Raw genomic sequence first — 15,239 nt, 5'->3', positions numbered from 1 at the left:
ACCTACTCTGGTCAGCTAATAGATATCACCTCAGCAGTTTTCCTCTGTCTTGAATCATCAAAATTTTCCTCCCTATTGGATTATTCTCTCAGCATATAAAGATGCTATAATTTCTCCAATCCTAAAAAAACAGTTAACTTTCTTGACCCCAGTTCCTCCTTGTCTGAATGTCCCTTTGCTCTGCTCTTCTTCGAAATCGCTTGGAAGAGTTATCTCTAGTTATTCTTCTCCTTTCTTTCTTAAACCTTCTCAAGTCAGGCTTTTCCTCCACCACGTTTATCAAGGTCTTCAATGAGCTCCACATTGCTCAATTCAATGCTGCTTGATCATTAGATGACAAATTCTTCCAATGTAAAACATCTTCTTCCCTTGCCTCCAGGACAACACTCTACTGGTTTTCTCCTATGCCAATGGTTGTACTTGAAGATCTATCCTGAAGTACAACACTGTCAGTGATAGGATAATATCCATATGCCCACAAGGAAGACCAGTTAATACGACTATTATTCAAATTTACCCACCAAGCACTAAGGCCAAAGATGAAGAAATTAAAGATTTTTACCAACTTCTGGAGTCTGAAATTGATCAAACGTGCAATCAAGATGCATTTATAATTACCAGTGATTGGAAAGCAAAAGCTGGAAACAAAGAAGGACCCAGTAGTTGGAAAATATGGCCTTGGTGATAGAAACAATGCCTGAGATCTCGTGGTGGAATTTTGCAAGACCAACGAATTATTCATTGCAAATATCTTTTTTCAACAACATAAATGGCGACTATACATGTGGACCTCACCGGAACCAAACTGACTACATCTATGGAAAGAGACGATGGAAAAGCTCAATGTCATCAGTCAGAAAAAGTCCAGGGGCTGACTGTGGAACAGACCATCAACTGCTCATATTTAAATTCAAGCTGAAGAAGAAAATTAGAACAAGTCCATAGCCAAAGTATGACCTTGAGTATATTCCACCTGAATTTAGAGAGACCATCTCAAGAAGAGATTTGATACACTGAACACTAATGACCAAAGACCAGATGAATTGTGGAACGACATAAAGGACATCATACATGAAGAAAGCAAGAGGTCATTGAAAAGACAGAAGGAAAGAAAGAGAAGGCCAAAATGGATGTCAGACTCTGAAAGTTGCTCTTGAATGTACAGTAGCTAAAGCAGAAGGGAGAAATGATGAAGTCAAAGATCTGAATAGAAGATTTCAAAAGGCAGCTCGAGAAGACAAAGTATTACAATGACACATGCAAAGACCTGGAGATAGAAAACCAAAATGGAAGACCACACTTGGCATTTCTCAAGCTGAAAGAACTGAGAAAAAAATTCAAGCCTCAAGCTCCAATACTGAAGGATTCTACACGGAAAATATTAAATGACACAGGAAGCATCAAAAGAAGATGGAAGGAATATAGTCACTGTACCAAAAAGAATTGGTCAATGTTCAAACATTTCAGGAGGCAGCATATGACAGGAACTGATGGTACTGAAGAAATAAGTCCAAGCTGCACTGAAGACATTGGCAAAAAACAAGGCTCCAGGAATTGACAGAATACCAACTGAGATGTTTCAACAAATGGATGCAGCGCTGGAAGTGCTCACTCATCTATGCCAAGAAATTTGGAAGACAGCTACCTGGCCAACTGACTGGAAGAGATCATATTTATGCGCATTCCAAAGAAAGGTGATCCAACAGAATGCGGAAATTATCAGGCAATATCATTAATATCACACACAAGTAAAATTTTGCTGAAGATCATTCAAAAGTGCCTGCAGCAGTACATTGACAGAACTGCCAGAAATTCAAGCCAGATTTACAAGAGGATGTGGAAAGGGGGATATATTTGCTGATGTCAGATGAACCCTGGCTGAAAGCAGAGAACACCGGAAAGATATTTACCTGCATTTTATTGAGTATGCAAAGGCATTCGACTGTGTGGATCATAACAAATTATGGATAACATTGCAAAGAATGGGAATTCCAGAACACTTAATTGAGCTCATGAGGAACCTGTACGTAGATCAAAAGGCAGTCGTTCCAACAGAATAAGGGGATACTGCGTGGTTTAAAATCAGGAAAGGTGTGCATCAGGGTTGTATCCTTTCACCATACTTATTCAATCTGTATCCTGTGCAAATAATCTGAGAAGCTGGACTATATGAAGAACACGGCATTAGGTAATATGCAGATGATACAACCTTTCTTGCTGAAAATTAAGCAGATTTACAGCACTTACCGATGGAAATCAAAGACCACAGCCTTCGCTGTGGATTATACCTCAACATAAAACAAAAATCCTTACAGCTGGACCAATAGGCAACATCATGATAAATGGAGAAAAGAATGAAGTTCTCAAGGATTTCACTTTACTTGGATCCAAAATCAACACCCATGGAAGCAGCAGTCAAGAAATCAAAGGATGCACTGCATTGGGCAAATCTGCTGCAAAAGACCTCTTTAAAGTGTTAAAAAGCAAAGATGTCACTTTGAGGACTAAGGTGTGCCTGACCCAAGCCAAGGTGTTTTCAATCACCTCATAGGCATGCGACAGCTGGACAACGAATAAGGAAGACCAAAGAAGAATCGATGCCTTTGAATTGTAGTGTTGGGGAAGAATACTGAATATACCATTGGGCGTGAAAAGAACAAACAAACCTATCTTGAAGAAGTACAGCCAGAATGCTCCTTACGAGTGAGGATGATGAGACTTTGTCTCACATACTTTGGACATGTTATCAAGAGGGACCAATCCCTGGAGGACATCATGCTTGGTAAAGAAGAGGGTCAGCAAAAAAGAGGAAGACCCTCAACAAGATGGAGTGACACAGTGGCTGCAACAATGGACTCAAGCATAGCAACAATCATGGGGTTGGTGCAGGATTGGGCAGTGTGTCGTTCTGTTGTACGTAGGGTTGCTATGAGTTGGAACCAACTGGATGGCACCTAGCGACAACAATAACGATGGCCCCTCGATTCCAGTTTTGCTGCTGATACTTCTCCATCTCCCAATCTCTAAATATTAGAGTGCCTCAAAGCTCAGTCTTGGAGTATTATTTTCTCTAATCACACTCAGGGCAATCCATTAAAAATCTAAGTCAATTATATGTGGCACTGCCTACAAGATTCTGCATGGTTAGGGCCCTGTGAAGTTTCTCTAACCTACCTATCACTCTCTACCCTCGCCTCTCACTCCAGCAATCCAGACCTATTTACTAATCCTTAAATACACCAAGCAAGCTGTTGCCTCTGCCTGAAATATTCTTCACCTATATCCCGCTTATCTCCATATTTCTTCTCAAATGTCACTTTTCAGTGAGACCTTCCGTAACTATATTAAAACAAATTTTATATGAATGTAAATACAGATATATCAGTGGTCTGCCCTACCCCTATTCCTTATATTCCATCCCTGCTTTTTCTCCATAGCACTTATCAACTCTAACAAATAACATGTTTTTTTTAATTATTTATTTGTGGTCTTCTCCTACTAGATATAAACTCCTTAAAGGTAGGCACTTTTGTCGGTTTTGTTTCATTCCCACAGCCTAGAACAATACTTGGCACGTAGTAAGCACTCAGTAAAATATTTGCTGAACGACTCAGTGTTAGCCATTTACTATGACTGATCTCGAAGTCATGTAACAGCCAAACTATTATGACCTCACATGAGACTGAACTGTACCAGAAAGTCAAATTATTGATTTGTAATGAGAAAAAAATCAAACAGCACAAAATATTTCACACAACAGAAAGAGCATACTTAAAAAAGCAAGAACCTTAACATCAAAGACTGCTTAAATAACACTGCACAGAATCAGGGAAAAGGAAAGTGGGTATTCTCGGCACACTGTAAGAATATTTGCTACAGGTCTATATGTTCACACCTGTATAGTCCTCCCATACAGAACACAATATTTCTATCTCTCATCAAGACTCCTCTTGGATAATCCTAGAAATAGAGCTTCTCTCTGAGCTTACTTTTTACAATGCTCCAAGATGATTCTTCTGTCTTTACACTTACATTTTTTCATGCCCAGTTACAACACTTAATAATAAAATTTGAATTTCCAGGTAGTTTTCTCTCCCATGAACACTAATGTCTTCACTCATTTTATAAATTTCTGTTACCCTTGGTGAATAAAAGAGTGATCTTTCTTCCTCATTCAGTAACTATTTACTGATTGACCAGCGATATATCCAGCACTCTGCTAGGATCTGTGGAGGATAACCAAGTATGAGGCAGCAAACCTGCCATCAAGAAGCTTACCATCTTAGAGAAAAACAAAGGCCATGTGTTGAAAGAATTGAGGGAACGATATGGGAGTCACCTAATAAATTATAAGCATTTAAGTGTATAGAATTCTACTTTTTCTAATCCTTACCTGTTGACTCTACGAGGCCGTTTTTCTGGTTTAATATCCACATCATAGTGATACACATCTATTTTAGGAATCTGAACCTGAAAATGATTGGCTAACAGTCGAATTGGTTTTCCAACAGTCCCAAGGCCAGGACGACGTGGTGGCTGAAACAGGTTGGTTGGAGGTCCTAAGATTGAAAGACATTTGATATGCTGTTTATTTGGTCATGGAGGATAATATCCCTTAATAATGATGTTCGATGATGATGATAGCTACAATTATTGAGCTCTTATTGTTCACCAAACATATGCTGATATAAAGAGTTTGGGGTGTCTCGACTTAAATTTAAGTTTCTAAATATTTTTCCATGTTGCTATTTTTTTTAATTTGAAGATGTCAGAATTAGATAGTTTGATTAATTCCTCTCAGATGCAGACTACCATATAAAACCTTTCATGAGCATTAGTATCTCTATAGCGTGGCTTGCAAAATTTTGTTGTTGTTGTTAGGTGCTGTCTAGTTGGTTCCAACTCATAGCGACTTTTTGTACCACAGAACGAAACACTGTCCAGTCCTGTGCCATTCTCACACTCGTTGCTATGTTTAAGCCCATTGTTGCAGCCACTATGTCAGTCCATCTTGTTGAGGGTACTCCTCTTTTTCGCTGACCCTCCACTTTACCAAGCATGATGTCCTCCAGGGACTGGTCCCTCCTGACAACATGTCCAAAGTATGTGAGACGTAGTCTCGCTATCTTTGCTTCTAAGGAGCATTCGGGTTGTACGTCTTCCAAGACAGATTTGTTTGTTCTTTTGGCAGTCCATGATATATTCAGTATTCTTTGCCAACACCACAATTCGAAGGCATCAATTCTTCTTTGGTCTTCCTTATTCATTGTCCAGCTTTCGCATGCATACGAGGGGACTGAAAACACCATAGCTTGGGTCAGGCATACGTTAATCTTCAACGTGACATCTTTGTTTTTTTAACACTTTAAAGAGGTCTTTTGCAGCAGATTTGCCCAATGCAATGCATCATTTGTTTTCTTGACTGCTGCTTCCATGGCTGTTGATTGTGGATCCAAGTAAAATGAAATCCTTGACAACCTCAATCTCCTCTCAGTTTATCGTGATGTTGCTTACTGGTACAGTTGTGAGGATTTTTGTTTTCTTTATGTTGAGGTGCAATCCATACTGAAGGCTGTGGTCTTTGATCTTCATCAGTAAGTGCTTTAAGTCCTCTTCACTTTCAGCAAGCAAGGTTGTGTCATCTGCATAACGCAGGTTGTTAATGAGTCTTCCTCCAATTCTGATGCCATGTTCTTCTTCATATAGTCCAGTTTTTCAGATTGTTTGCTCAGTGTACAGATTGAATAATGATACAACACTGATGCACACCGTTGTTGCAAAATTATATGCATTTTAAAATAAAACCATCTCTAAACTCTGGGGGTCATCACAGTGTTCAGACTGGAGATGATCCATTAAATTAGTTTGCATTATCATTGGCTGTACTTATAGGAGAGATTAAACAGAAGCAATATTTATCAATTTACTTGCTAATTTTGATAGTGAAATAATACCAGTAATGCTGGCTAGACATTCTTGTCTACAATCTGCATTTCAGAGTGTGGGCAATCTAAGATTCTCCCTATCATAAGGTTTGGTCTATTCATTCAACAGATATCTATTCATTTATGACATGTTTAACCTGCACTGTGGACTCAAAACAGAGTCCCTGACTTCAAGGAACTTACAGTCTAGACCGGCGGCTCTCAACCAGAGGCGATTTTCCAGCTGTCCCCCTCCCCCCGCCCCACTCCCCAAGAAACGTGTGGCAAATGTCTGGAAACATTTCTGGTTGTCAGAATGTGGAGGGTGCTACCAGCACCCAGTGGGTAAAGTCCAAGGATGTAGCTAAATATCCTACAATGTGCATGACAGTCTATCACAAGAAAGAATTATGTAGTCCAAAATATCAATAGTGCTGACATCAAGAAACCTTTATCTAGACAGAGCACTTTTCAAATTATTTCAGATGGTTCACAAGATGTACCACAAAAGAAAGATTCCATAAGTTAAAGAAACCTTGCATATTTGTTTCCCTTCTTAAAACTCTACAATGTATGTTATCATAGTAAATTCTCTAGTCATGTATTAAATTAACCTGTTTAACTCATCATTTATTCAACTTATTTTCCCCAGAACTTTTGTTTTTTAATTTTATCCAACATGTATTAATATTCAGTAGAAAGGGTCTTATGCAACACGGTTTGGGAGATACTTGTCTAGACAAAACCTTACTCCCATTTGATGATAATATCACATGGATGCTGGCCTAAAAAAATAAACATCTTTTCTGCTATGAATAAGTGTTGAGCTGCTAACCAAAAGGCTGGCAGTTCAAATCCACCAGCCACTCCCTGGAAGCCCTATGGGGCAGTTCTGCTGTGTCCTATCGGGTTGCTATGGGTTGGAATTGACTAGACAGCAATGAGTTTGTTTTTTTGTTTTTTTGGGGGGGGGAGGTAAACTGGGCTGTGGTTACAGCAGGTTCTCTTACTGCAATGATATTTCACTGAGAACAGAGACAATTCACTTAGGAGAGAGAACTCCAAAGCAAGAAGCTACTCTGTTCCAACACTTAAGAACATCAGAGTAGACCTTTAATGAAATTTGTGTCTATTGGTGACAGATCACCTTATACTAATTTTTACTTTAATTTTTGAAGTATTGAAAATGTTTTCACATATTAAATCCTTCCTTTAAATTCTTAAAAAAAAAAAAATTACCAGTCGCCATTGAATCGATTCTGACTCACAGCAACCTCATGTGTGTCAGAGCAGAACTGTGCTCCACAGAGTTTTCAATGGCTGATTTTACTTATCTTCGAAACTCAGGTCAGGTACGACTGCCTTGGAAAGCCTTTCCTGATTCTCCCAGACAGGTAAATCTATCCTCTGTGTTCTCAAGACTCTCTAGATAACAGAGTACTTAATGTAAGCATGTAGAAGCCACTTGTTAAATTACTGTCTTCTCCACTAGACTGTTTCAGCCCTGGAAGAAATGGACCTCTGGTTCATGCTGTCTCCCTGATCCAATGAACAGCACATTTTATGAATTCAATAAATGTTTAACTGAGAAGTACCAATAATCCTTGTGGCAGTTCCAAATGAAAGCTAAACAGAAACCTTGTTGTTGTTAGTTGACATTGAATTGATCTTGACTCATGGCGATCCCATGTGTATAGAACAGAACTGCTCCATAGGGTTTTCAAGGCTGTGACCTTTCAGAACAGATCAACAGGCCTGTCTTCTGAGGTGTCTCTGGATGAGTTTAAACCACCAACCTTCTGGCTGATAGTCAAGCACTTAAACATCTGCACCACCCACCAAAACAAAAACAAAAACCAAAGCCATTTTCATTGAGTCGATTTTGACTCATAATGATCCTAAAGGACAGAGTAGAACTGCCCCATACAGTTTCCAAGGAGCACCTGGTAGATTTGAACTGCTAACCTTTTGGTTAGCAGCTGCAGCTCTTAACCACTATGCCACCTGGGTTTCCTGCACCACCCAGGGTCTCCATAAACATGAAAGAGGTTAGTAGTAAATAATGTCAGAGGTGACAGGCATACTAAAATAACCCAGTCAAGTCATATAGATAAGTCAACTCTGCATATTTCAATGTATCATAAAAGCTGGAAGAAATCTGCCATTATGATAGAAATTTGCAAACAGAAACTTCAAAGAAATGACTTACCCAAGGTCATATGACTTTAACTTTAAAAAGGACAACAGGAATTAGGTCTCCTAACTTGCAGTCCTGGTGGTACAATGGTTAAGAGCTTCGCTGCTAACCAAAAGGTCAGCAGTTCAAATCCACCAGCTGCTCCTTGGAAACTCTAGGGGGCAGTTTTACTCCTATATGGTCGGTGTGAGTTGGAATCAACTTGATGACAACAGGTTTGGTTTTTTTGATTTTATAGTATCTATACCTTTCTGAAATACCTGATGCCAAAAGAGCAGAGGAATTATAAGGTAAGGAATTAAAAAGTGGAGAAAGATAAATACTGTATGTGTCTCTTTTTCTTGGCAAGTGAGAAAAATTAGAAGGTGAGTGAACATTTCTCTTAAAAAATTTAGATTTAGTTAGAAAACTATACCCTAAACTTTTCATTCCAAAAGCTGGTTTCCTTGAGTTTAGCAAAATCTCTACTTATGAGGCAATAAAGTACAGTGGCTAAGGCTCTGGAACCAGACTGCCTGGGTTTGAATCCTGATTTGACTGCTCCCTAGCTGCAAGATATTGGGTCTGTTTCTTAGCCTCATGGTGCCTCAGTTTCCTTAACCATAAAATGGGGAGGATAATAATAGCAACTATCTCACAGGCTATTGTGAGGATTCAATGGGATGATGTATGTAAAAGACTCAGCACAATGCCTGGTAATAGTAAACACTCAATAAACGATAGCTATTATGATTGTGGAAACCCTGGTGGCGTAGCAGTTAAGTGCTACGGCTGCTAACCAAAAGGTCGGCAGTTTGAATCTGCCAGGCACTCCTTGGAAACTCTATGGGGCAGTTCTACTCTGTCCTATAGGGTCGCTATGAGTTGGAATCGACTCGATGGCACTGGTTTGGTTTTGGTTTTATTATGATTGTATTCATAGAAATATTTTAATGAGTGCTCAAAGGTCCCTGGCCTGTACATAGGGGGGCATTCCCAAAACTTAATGGCAAAGCAGAAATTACATCATCTGAAATAGGAACAAATATAACTCAACAGAGAATAGATGAGGTCAGCTTTAAATGAAGAGGAAGGCATTAGACTAGGAGTCAGATGACCCAGACTGTGGTCCTCATTTCACCACTCAGCCTGGAGACCTTGATGAAGTCACCTAAGCTCTCTGAACTCCAGTTTTCTCATCTGTAAAGTGGGGACAATACCTGCCTTGCCCACCTAACATAAGATCCAATGAGCTAATAGATATGAAAGTGCTTTCTAAACTATAAAGCACTACAAAAATTAAGGCTATCCTCAATATAACCAAAATAAGTGGTGACATATTAGTTATATGTCTGAGTTACTGTCAGAAACAGAACTGGAGAGTGAGGTGGGGGGACAGAACAAGACTAAGAATGCTTCGGTGATTGTTCAAGGGAGGGAGACACAAAGCACTAGGTAGGTGTGCTCTAACAGAGAAGCAGGGATGTTCTCCTAGGTTCTAAAACAGCCTAGATGAAATATCCCACAAGACTCTCAACTCCCTTTGCTCTGATTCTATGCTCAGCAAGCATCTTCTTGTTATTAATCGGGTTTCCAAGGTACTGCAACACCAAAAAAGGAGTCTGCTAGACAGCAGACTGGAAAATATTCCAGCCAACAGGAAAGCTCTATGAGACATTCTGGCTTATTCATTAGTGTCTTATAAATGTGGTTAAGGAGAGTTAATTTTCCACAATCTGAATAACCCAGGATAAGTCCTCAAACCTGCAAAGACTAAAAATCAGGCCCTCCCAAGAAAAAAAACGGTGTCCATGGGCCCTTCCTGACACTACAAGTTTTTGCACATGTTTACATAGTCTCTTTTGGTATCAGTTCATAAATGCAACTGTTGCTTCAATTACAGATACTAACAGAGGAGGCCATGTTCATTTAACTTGGATCTACAATCAGTACCCATTGGAAGCAACACTCAAGAAATGAAACAATGTATTGCATTGGGCAAATCTGCTGTAAAGGATCTCTTTAAAGTGTTTAAAAGCAAAGATGTCACTTGGACTAAGCTGTGCCTGACCCAAGGCATGGTAGTTTCAATTGCCTCATATGCATGTGAAAGCTGGACAATGAATAAGGAAGACCAAAGATGCATTTGAATTATGGTGTTGGTGAAGAATATTGAATATACCATGGACTGCCAGAAGAACAAACAAATCTGTTTTGGAAGAATGCTCCTTAGAAGCAACGATGGGAAGAATTTGTCTCACAGACTTTGGACATGCTATCAGGAGGGACCAGTCCCTGGAGGACACCATGCCTGGTAGAGTAGGTCAGTGAAAAAGAGGAAGACCCTCAACAAGATGGACTGACACAGTGGCCGCAACAATGGGCTTTAACATAGCAATGATTGTGAGGATGGCACAGGACTGGGTATTGTTTCATTCTGTTGTCCCTAGGGTCGATATGAGTTGGAACCGATGGCAACTAACAACAGAAGTGGGAGGAAAGAAATATTTCCTGAGCATCTACCATGCTGTAATCTCTACAATAAGACTTTTCACATATATTATCTCAATTCATTCTCACAACAACCCTGCAGCACATAAACATTATTACTCTTATTTTATAGATGAGGAAATGGAAGTTCAAAGGAATTAAGTAATTTGCCCAAGGTCGTACAACTACTAAATTACCAGTTTGAATTTGAACAGAAAGAAGTCTGTCAGTCTTGTAACATTTCTAAAGACCTAATCATGCCTTTAGCCAGAGACATATCTGAAGTAACCTAGCATAATACTCACACTGAGGTTGATCAAATAATATTAATGTGCCAAAACTAATTTATTTTTAAAGGTATATGAAATTTGATTATAAATGCCTTTAAAAACACTTTAAGCAGCAAATTAAGGTGGGGCTTAGTCATTCAGCTATTCAAACAAGTTCTAAGTAAACAAATCTGCAAAGTTTCAAAACTCAAATGGTAAGTCGAGTTTTCTATGCACTAAAAAGATGAAATGTTCCACAACTAAGTCCACTTTGTAGATAAAGTTTGAATATTAAAGTTAATTCCACCACAGCCCCCTAAACCCTGCCCTCCTTAGCCAAAGCATTAGAAACCCGTTGGAGTTCCACGTGGGAGCACCAGGCTCCAATCCTCAGGGCATCTGTAACATCCTTGGCAGAGAACTTGGGCAGAGTGGAAGAGACAAGCAGAGGCCAGCCATCTCCACAGTGAATTCACAGTTTACAAAGCTCTCCTTCATTTGATCCTCACAACAGGCCATAACCCAGTGAGAAGAGAACTCAGGACCTTGAAACCCGTGCTGGGGCCGGCTGGCTGGGGACTCCCCTGTCACTAAGGGACTAGCTCAGGCCACCCTGGGGCTGACACAGAGGCTGACAGATAGAGGCATAGCACCATGTTCTATCAGACTTCAGGGCCTTCCAAGATGGGTGGGCACTTTGCCCCTTGGCCTTTAGGAGTCATGCGAGGTGTTTGAGGGAAGTTCTCCTTCCTCATCTGAGGGCTCTGGATCACCGACCAGTGCAAAGGAAAATAGGGGTGCGGTTCAAAACCAAGAACACTCCTGGGAGTAGGTGGGGAGCCCTTCCCTGACCAACCCAGCCTTCCTCTCTGCACGTGGCACAGACTGTCCCTTCTGAGGCTCAGACTGGCCTCACCGCGACCCTGAAGCACAGACCACCACCCTGGATCAGGGTCTTCCCTGTACCTGAGGACGCAGGTCACCTTCCTAGGCCTCCCTCCCTTAGATATTGAGATCTAGACCATCCCTCCAGTCCGGGGCGCGGCCCCCGCCCCTCCCCCCTCCCCCGGCCGGGGTCAGCTTCTCTGGCCTTGTGCAATGGGAGGCGGATCCCCTTTCCTGAGGCCTGACGGCCCGAACCTGGGTTCGCGCGGGCTGGCTCGGTGGGCGGGACAGCAATAGTCCCGCCAGCCCGCCCGCCGCCGGCTAGCGGGTCCCGGGCCCCAGCCCCGTCCCCGGCCCAAGCGCGTTCCTCACCGGGTCCCAGCGCCTCCATGGCGGCGGCGGGGGCCGCCTCGCCCCGGTCCCCGGGGCCTCCCGCTCCGGGCACCGCCGCCGCCGCCGCCGCCGCCGCGTATCGCTTGATCTCCGGAATATTGGCGCTGTGGGGGGCGCCGCGGAGACGCGGGCGCTGAGCAGGGGGCGGCGGCGGCGCCCGGCCCGGGGACAGGGACCCGGCTCCCACTGCTCTTCCGGTCTCAGCGACAACAAAACAATCCCCGCCGCCGCCGCCGCTGCCGCTGCCAGCGGGAACGGGAGCGGGAGCCAGCGCGCGCGCCCGCCGGGCGGGGAGGGGGCGCGGGGCGCGCGCGACCCAGGGTCCTGGCTCGCGGAGGTGGCGTGCGCGGCCCCAGGTGCGGGGCCCGAGCCCAGCTGGGGGCGGGGGGGGGGGGACGGGGGGGCGGGGGCGGGCGCGCGCCCGGAGGGGCAGTGTCCGCAGGACGTGGAGGGCACGCGCCCGCCCGCACTGCCCAGTCTGCGCAGGGCTGCTGTCCAGGGGCAAACGGCTCTGGGGGGCTACATGAGATCCTCCCAGGGCGTCCCAATCCGCAGTGTCCTGCACAAGATCTGGATCCAGTCGCGGCTGCTTCGCAGACACAGGACTCTCACTTTGGTCTATGGCACGTCTCCTGCCACCCCAGATCACTTCTATCTTCTCTGTCTCTTCCTGGGACACAGAACCCTAGGGTCGCCTCAGACGCAGCATCCTTCTGACTGTCCCTCCTATTTCTTCGTCCAGCACTACACAATCAGTGGCCCTTCCCTCCCGGTGCAGTTGGGAAGTATCACGAGGGATGGTCTCATGACAAGCACCTCTGGCCAGCAAGTCATCAGTCACCTCAGAAGAGACCAAGGTCTTGCTTTCTCAGGTAGACTCACCTTAGCAGCCAGGAACCAAAGGAACAGCGACCCTTCCAAGGCAGCATGGTCAGCCCAGCAGGCTCAGCATCCTTGGGGCTCTCAGGGTTCTAGCTGGAGAACGCAGAACTACAGGCCAAGAAGCAGAAGCAGGGAGCCCTCAGTTCACCAGTTAAAATGGAACAATGTGTGCAGTGAGGTGTGCATTCGAGCACCTACCATGGCTAGGCATAGAGCCAGGGCATTTTTGTATGTAATAATAGAAACATTTTAAGGGCACATCATGGCCAGGCATTGTATTACGGGTTCACGTGTCATTTAATCTTCACAAACCTTTTATACAGATGAACAAACTGAAGCTCAGGTAAATTAAGTCAGGCTTCGTGTGATATGACACAGCAGTGAAATATTTAAAAAAAAAAAAAAAAAAGGACTTCAAAGGCTAGCATTCAAGTCCTAGCTGATCCCATTCCTGGCTGAATGTGTTATCAGGGCTTTTAATCTAGTGACCTAAATTCTAAATTTAATCTAGACTTACTGACACCATATTCCACGTTCTTTCCACAGTACCATGCTCCCTTCTGTTAAACCAGATATCAACTGGAAACAGCCCTAGGGGACAGAAAGTTTGGTGGGGAGGAAGCAGCCTCTAAATAAACTGACTGGTTACAGCTAAGATAAGAAAAAGCAACTAGAGGTCAAGTTTTGAGTGAAACTGAGTGGCTACCTCCCTTCCCTCTGGGCTGAGTTTCTCCCACAGTTTAAACAGTGGTGGTGACTTCTAGCCTGGGAAGGCTAACTTCCCTCCTCCCGCATACTAATGACTTTTCCCCACATTCTATTTGGTACCCTTAGAAGAGACTGTATCTTGTTCCCTGGACTGAAAATAGTGTTATCACCTAGCCTCAGAAACCTCAGTATGAAAAGTCTTTACCCCACAGTTTCAGTCCAGACCTCAGTCTCTCAGTCCCTCAGTCTCTCACCCCTGTCATTCTCGATCATTCAGATCTACATTCTGATTCCAAAACTTGTTCCCATTCAGGCACCCACTTTCCATTTCCTGAAAACTCTTCCTTTCGAGCCCCTTCCAAAACCAAAGTTCTGTAGTCAACAAACTCCCCTAAGTCCTGCCTGTTCAGCAAGCACTCCTTCCACTTCCTGTGTGGCCAAGAAGTTATGCCCCAGCATACCACTTCCCCTGAAGATCTCTCTGGTGGTTGCTCATTCTCCCAAACCTTACACACTTCAAGGAGAGAAATGGGGAGGTGGAAAGAGAATTGGCAATATTTTTGCCTCCATTGCAGATTCCAAACCTTAAATCCTCATTCTCACATTCAAACCACTCCTTTATGCTCTTGCCATCTTGCTGAACTACCACCAGCCTTCCCTTGGTAGTGTAATTAACTCAGTTCCTGGTTTTATGTCTCAGTTCAGTGTCTCTCACAACACTGTAAATCCTTGAGGGCAGGGCGCATGTTTTATTCAGGTGTTCATGCTTGTGTCTTTGTTGCTTAACACCATGTCTGGCACCAAATGCCTACTCCGGGATATTTATGGAATGAAGGAATGAGCAAGTGTGGTATAGTGAATTACCTTAATATGGCCCTTCTAACCGTGGTCTTGTGACTCCCACAAAATGATTGAGTGAGACCGTGCAAATAAGGTGCTTGTCCCCTACCATGGGGATTAGACAGCCTGCTAATGCAAATAAGGTGCATGGAACCCTTGTGGGGGTGGGAGCATGCAAATAACATGTGTGGAACCCTAATGAGGAAATTGGTCATTTTTGCCATCTCACTAGGCTTAAAGGGAGCCAATCTCAGAAGCAAAGAAGGGGGGCCTCACTACCATCAAGAAGAAGGAGAACTGGGAGTGGAGCATGTCTTTTGTCCCTGAGCTGAGAACCTCCTAGACCCAGGAGACAGAGAGCTGTAACACTGGAGATGACATGAGCTGTCGAAAACAGTGGTAGAGAAACAGTGGTGGCAGCACAACCAGGAGACCAATCCAAGATGGCTGCGGTGGGCTTCCTGGCCTATGAAGCAAGGTGGCTACATTGGGCATGCCAACCCACGGAGTGAGACAGGTGAGCACTTTTGGGGAGGAAGCTTGCTGGCTGAGTGAGGTGCCTCTGGGCACTTATTGGAGTAGCTAAAGAAAGAGCTGTAACACTTACCGGAGAAGGGATGAGGCCAGACCAAGAGCCAAGGGGGTGAAGGGCCAAGGTGATGCAGGGCCAAG

General features: G+C 43.5%; 2 protein-coding genes across 7 annotated transcripts in view; one reads left to right on the top strand and one right to left on the bottom strand.

Annotated features, from left to right (window-relative positions):
• The window catches only part of LOC100676346 (protein argonaute-4), a 42,593-nt gene extending 29,436 nt beyond the window's left edge, over positions 1-13,157 (bottom strand). For 3 of the 6 annotated variants that reach the window (XM_064281702.1, XM_064281706.1, XM_003415495.4), the window contains exons 1-2: positions 12,117-12,188; positions 4,394-4,559 (exon numbers count right to left, since the gene is read on the bottom strand). In XM_064281702.1, coding sequence (XP_064137772.1) covers positions 4,394-4,559; positions 12,117-12,135 — 185 coding nt within the window. In that variant the 5' untranslated portion in view covers positions 12,136-12,188. Of the gene's footprint in view, positions 1-4,393; positions 4,560-12,116; positions 12,189-13,019 lie in introns of those variants that run through there. The other 3 variants (XM_064281703.1, XM_064281701.1, XM_064281705.1) reach the window with 3 other exon arrangements.
• The window catches only part of LOC135230541 (laforin-like), a 48,971-nt gene continuing 45,865 nt past the window's right edge, over positions 12,134-15,239 (top strand). The window contains exons 1-2 of the mRNA XM_064279938.1: positions 12,134-12,243; positions 12,342-13,009. Coding sequence (XP_064136008.1) covers positions 12,134-12,243; positions 12,342-13,009 — 778 coding nt within the window. The remainder of the gene's footprint in view (positions 12,244-12,341; positions 13,010-15,239) is intronic.

The sequence above is a fragment of the Loxodonta africana genome, chromosome 3 (genome assembly GCF_030014295.1).
Source record: "Loxodonta africana isolate mLoxAfr1 chromosome 3, mLoxAfr1.hap2, whole genome shotgun sequence".
In the NCBI taxonomy this organism is placed as follows: domain Eukaryota; kingdom Metazoa; phylum Chordata; class Mammalia; order Proboscidea; family Elephantidae; genus Loxodonta; species Loxodonta africana.
This window is presented reverse-complemented; position numbering and strand designations above follow the sequence as displayed.